We start from the raw sequence: 4751 nt of genomic DNA on the forward strand, positions 1-4751 counted from the left end.
ACCACCTCCAACAGTCTCCAACCACCTCCAACAGTCTCCAACCACCTCCAACAGTCTCCAACCACCTCCCACAGTGTCCAACAGCCTCCAACAGTCTCCAACAGCCTCCGACAGTGTCCAACCACCTCCAATCGCCTCCAACAGTCTCCAACCGCCTCCAACAGTCTCCAATGGCCTTCAGCCACCTCCAACTGTTCAGCTCCAGCTGATGGTGTCTCGGCGTCTCCTGCTGCAGGTTGAGCATAGTGAATGAGGAGTTTTGTCCCCTGTGGGTAGGGGTTAGCTGCTACTCGCCTTGGTCCTGATGCAGCCGCTCCAGGAGATCAGACTGCGTTCAGGAGGGAGAGCTGCGCCTGATAGCTGCTCTAAATTTAACAGAAATGCCCGCTGCTGGTCACACAGCGTCCTTATCTCCGTCTCCCTGCAGTCATGGCCATACAAGGCTTTGCCAGGCCGGGGCGTCCGGCGGCCCCTGGACCCCGCACACATGTGGCCAGATAACCGCCGGCAGCTACAGGCAGCCTGGTGACGCCTCCATCAGGCAACACCCAGAGATCTGGACACTTTGACCTCTGACCTCTCAGAGATCTGCTGCTGGGAACAGAGCAGGTCCGGTCAGAGGGAGTTGGCAGGAAGTAACCAGGAGCGGTTCTGTTCAGCTTCAGTACTAAACATTTAGCATATGTTCTGAACTAATTTGCTGGCAGAGACAAATTCATGAATTCATTCAGAAACATTCACCAGATCAGAAATGTGTGTTCATATTTTTTGATGTAAAAATTGGACCATGATGGACGATTTTAAAACGTTTCTGATTCACCAAACAGATCCAGTTTCTGATGAAGGCTCATCAAACTCACCTTCATCAGCCTTCATCCAGTACAATCTGCTGTAAAGTTCAACCAGAACCCGATCAGAACCTGTCTCTAACTATCCATCAGCCCGATCACCAGGGGCAACCGGGCCAACTGGGGCCGTGAGCTGGACCCACTGGAACCAACATCATGGAGGGGAACACGGTTCCCTCAGGTTGGCAAGAACAACGAGCCGCTTCCAGAGGACAGGAACCGACTCCGGAACCAGGCCCGACCCAGAGGAACCGACTCCCCGACCCAGAGGAACCGACCCCGGAACCAGGCCCGACCCAGAGGAACCGACCCCGGAACCAGGCCCGACCCAGAGGAACTGACTCCCCGACCCAGAGGAACCGGCCTCGGAACCAGGCCCGACCCAGAGGAACTGACTCCCTGACCCAGAGGAACCGACCCCGGAACCAGGCCCGACCCAGAGGAACCGACCCCGGAACCAGGCCCGACCCAGAGGAACCGGCCTCGGAACCAGGCCCGACCCAGAGGAACCGACTCCGGAACCAGGCCTGACCCAGAGGAACCGACTCCAGAACCAGGCCCGACCCAGAGGAACACCAGTTGAGGCTCCAGCTGAACTAAGACGGCTACGAAACGATCAACAGGAACCATCAGAACAACCCAGATCAGCCGTCTGGTTTCATCCTCCTCTAAGGCAGAACCAGCAGAACCAGCAGCAGAACAGCTTCTGTCCTGGTCTGGATCAGCTCAGATTTTAATAAAATAATAAAAAGTTGGATGTTCTGTCGGCTCTGGATATTTTCTCGTTTCCTGGTTACTTGTTATTTATAACTGAATAATCTTCTGGAAATCCTGCCTCCAGCCTTTATGTGTTTTTGTTTTACTGTAAAACTCTGAATAAATGAAGTAGCATTGAATCAGATTAATATGAAAAGTTTCCCAATAACTTCAGATTTTACCACTAATGAACCACGGAAATGATCTGAGGATGGAAAAAATCAGTCATGAAAAACAAACATTATTTTCTGCCAGAACTTTTATTTTCCATAAACTGACCCATTCATGTACTCTGGTAAAACATCTGCATTATTATTTCGGGCTGTCCTGCAGAGCGACTGAATGCCCAAAGCCGCCGAACCAGAACCCGAACCCGGCGTAGAGCGGCTCGGTGAAGGTGGTGCTGAAGGTGTGGAGGTGGAGCAGGGAGTCGGAGGAGACGCAGTAGAAGGACAGGACGCCGGCGGGAACGTCCACGTACACCGCCACCCTGTTGGAGGCGCAGGAGGCGGACAGGACGGCGTCCCGCCGCCGGTGGCTCACCGAGTAGCCGACCGCCGAGCAGCAGAGGCTCCAGGACTGGTGGTTCCTCCCGAACAGGCACTGGTCTCTGGTTCCCCTCCGTGGGATGCCCCCGTAGCTCACCGCGATGTGCACCGTGCCCCGCCACTCCGCCTCCCAGTAGCAGCGGCCCGCCAGCGCCTCGCTGCACAGCAGCTGGCAGAAGTGGAACCGCTGCGGGTGATCCGGATACGGCTGCTGATGGCTCACCCGCGCCACCTGGCGGCTGCCGGCGGACAGCTGCAGCCGCCTGTGAGCCGTGTTCCCATCCAGAAGCAGCTCACAGAAATCTAGAAGACAAGCGGCCAGTTGGCTTAATGTGCTGACAGCAGAAAGTTTGGTTCCTGAACTGACACTCACATTTCTGCAGCCCGGGCTTCAGGCGGCGCTCTCCGCCGTGATCCAGCCTGCAGGAGACAATCTGAAGGTTTAAACATCAGAAAGTAAAAATCTGTTCTCAAATAATATGTGATAACGGAGGGTGAGAAACATCACAGAGGTCTGACAGGAAGACTGAGGAGAAAGAGACGATCAAAAAGTCTGCAGAAGTTTTTAACATTAAGCTAAATATTTATTTTAGACCAGCAGATGGCGCTGCAGGTCAGAGAAACAGGCTGAGAATGCATCATTTCTCATGTAACCAGGTGGTTTTACTAGGAAAACATTGTTTACATAAAGTGGCTGTAAATTCCCACCCTTTATGGGGCCCTTGAATACATCCGGGCCCCGTTCCCCCACCTTCACTTCCGTTCCCAGCCTTGTCGGGATCATTAGTGTAGACAGGCAGCAGCTGGATCTGGATCGTGGCTATTTGTGCTGCTGGTTTGACGTGATTAGGATGCATGTCAGTGGTTTCTCACTGCAGTGGCTGATTAAGGAACTTTTTCATGGATTTATTATTGTCGGCAGACACTTTGTCTTCTTTGGGTGTTACAGATTGCTGCTGTTATTATGCTCTCAGCTAACAGGTCGTCTTCTAGAGCTGGAGTTGTAGCACAAGCAGTGCAGAACCAGAATAGTTTCAATTTATTTTTCTTATGAATTAGCTTATGTGGCCACAGCCTTATAGGACTGGGTGGAGGCAATGTGGGATTTGTTTTTGTTGTTTAACATTTTGTCATTAATTTGGTTTGCAGTTGTTTTAGTCTCAGATTGTTTCTAGTCTTGTCCTGGGTCCCTGTGCTTTATTGGGTTTTAAATAAAGTCTATTTTTAATATTGTAAAAGAATGTATAAATAAAATTTATTGTATACTATTTCTGTTTCATCATTCTAAGCCAGACCTACCTGGGTATTGTTAATTGGGAGACCCTGGGCCACCTGATATTATTTGACTGGTCTACCAGTTGGCTTTAGGGCCACGACCTCAGTCACAATCCGGGTTCTTTCCCCGTGTTACGTAATTTTCATTAGCACAGGGGTCACCAACTCCAGTCCTGCAGGGCCATCCTGTAACTTTTAGATGCGTCTCTGCTCAAACACACCTGGATCAAATAAACTGCTCATTTCCAGCCTATTGCAGAGAGGAATGAATGCTGGTGAGGGAATTCAGACATTTTGGAGCAGGATGGCAGCCCTGGACGTGTTGGTGACCCCTGCATTAGCAGGTCATTGTTGCTTCAGAGAAAAACTGCATAGAAAATGAAGCCGTGCTGCTTTTTCTGTCTACAACAGGAAAATAATGTCATGGTCCCTCCCAGCCTACAGGGGGCGCTCACAGCTAGGAGAGAGAGGGGCAACAGACATGAGTTGAAGCAGGGACTTCAGGAAAAGAACCTGAAAGTGACAAACGGTAAAGGAAACAATGAAGTCAGTGAAACTAAAGAAATGATCCAAACTGAACAGGAATGGAACCAAAGCTCAGACGCCTCGGGACCATGAACCCAACTCTTTCAGAGTAAAAGCATCAAACTGCCTGAATCTGACCGCAGAGTTTGCAGCTTGCAGAGCGGATCCTCCAGTCGAGCAGAAAGACGTTTTCCTGCGTCTCCTGGGTGATTGTAGCTCAAGTCCAGCTCTCTGAGACCGGACGGGTTGGACCTCAGCGCCGACTCCAGGAACACGCAGCCATCCTCAGAGATCATGCAGCCCGACAACCTGCAGACACTCATGGGTCTCACTGCTGTGTTTCTTTGCTACAGAAACACTGCAAAGAAAGTGCAAAGCCACCACAGGCAGTAACTGAGTTTACTCAGTTTCTCTGACTCCATGCAGGTGAGGCAGCAGAGCTCAGTGGTCTGCCGATGCTTCAGGACGTCTTACCACTTGGTAAACCATGTTTGGTTTGGTTGCAGCTGGGTTGTTACCTGAGGGTTTCTACAGAGCAGTGGCAGCTCTGAAGTCCAGCAGAAAGACATTTCATCCCTGCGTCTCTGAGGTCGTTGTTGTTCAGGTCCACTTGTCTGAGTCTGGAGGACTGGGTGCAGAAAACTGCTGAGATCTCCTCACAGCATGCCTCTGTGAGAGACGTCTGACTTAACCTGCAGAAAGCAGCAGTCAGTGTTGCCTGTGCACATCCTGTCTACTGCAACAAGCTACAGGAAGGCCACCTCACTTTTTCCTGAACATGTTTCACACCAATCCAAGA

General features: G+C 51.1%; 3 protein-coding genes across 57 annotated transcripts in view; all 3 read right to left on the minus strand.

Moving 5' to 3' along the window:
• LOC106964325 (uncharacterized) overlaps positions 1 to 295 on the minus strand; it is a 15405-nt gene extending 15110 nt beyond the window's left edge. For 48 of the 50 annotated variants that reach the window (XR_001428397.1, XR_001428396.1, XR_001428395.1 and 45 more), the window contains exon 1: positions 6 to 295. Coding sequence is in view for 42 of the 50 variants with exons in the window: in XM_015059797.1 (XP_014915283.1) it covers positions 6 to 244 (239 nt within the window). In the remaining 8 variants the exon portion in view is untranslated. Of the gene's footprint in view, positions 1 to 2 lie in introns of all 50 variants that reach the window. The other 2 variants (XM_015059793.1, XM_015059794.1) reach the window with 2 other exon arrangements.
• LOC106964324 (sodium/calcium exchanger 1-like) overlaps positions 1 to 1169 on the minus strand; it is a 45409-nt gene extending 44240 nt beyond the window's left edge. For all 5 annotated transcript variants that reach the window (XM_015059759.1, XM_015059757.1, XM_015059761.1 and 2 more), the window contains exon 1: positions 295 to 1169. The gene's annotated coding sequence lies outside the window, so the exon portion shown is untranslated. The remainder of the gene's footprint in view (positions 1 to 294) is intronic.
• Positions 1170 to 1176: 7 nt separating this feature from the next.
• Positions 1177 to 4751, minus strand: part of LOC106964323 (NACHT, LRR and PYD domains-containing protein 3-like) — an 11097-nt gene continuing 7522 nt past the window's right edge. The window contains exons 6-10 of one of the 2 annotated variants that reach the window (XR_001428385.1): positions 4471 to 4644; positions 4091 to 4261; positions 2526 to 2572; positions 1395 to 2455; positions 1177 to 1330 (exon numbers count right to left, since the gene is read on the minus strand). Coding sequence is in view for 1 of the 2 variants with exons in the window: in XM_015059756.1 (XP_014915242.1) it covers positions 1917 to 2455; positions 2526 to 2572; positions 4091 to 4261; positions 4471 to 4644 (931 nt within the window). In the remaining variant the exon portion in view is untranslated. Of the gene's footprint in view, positions 2456 to 2525; positions 2573 to 4090; positions 4262 to 4470; positions 4645 to 4751 lie in introns of both variants that reach the window. The other variant, XM_015059756.1, reaches the window with a different exon arrangement.

The sequence above is a fragment of the Poecilia latipinna genome, unplaced genomic scaffold, assembly GCF_001443285.1.
Source record: "Poecilia latipinna isolate Pla-1442-1.1 unplaced genomic scaffold, P_latipinna-1.0 Scaffold1657, whole genome shotgun sequence".
Lineage (NCBI taxonomy): Eukaryota > Metazoa > Chordata > Actinopteri > Cyprinodontiformes > Poeciliidae > Poecilia > Poecilia latipinna.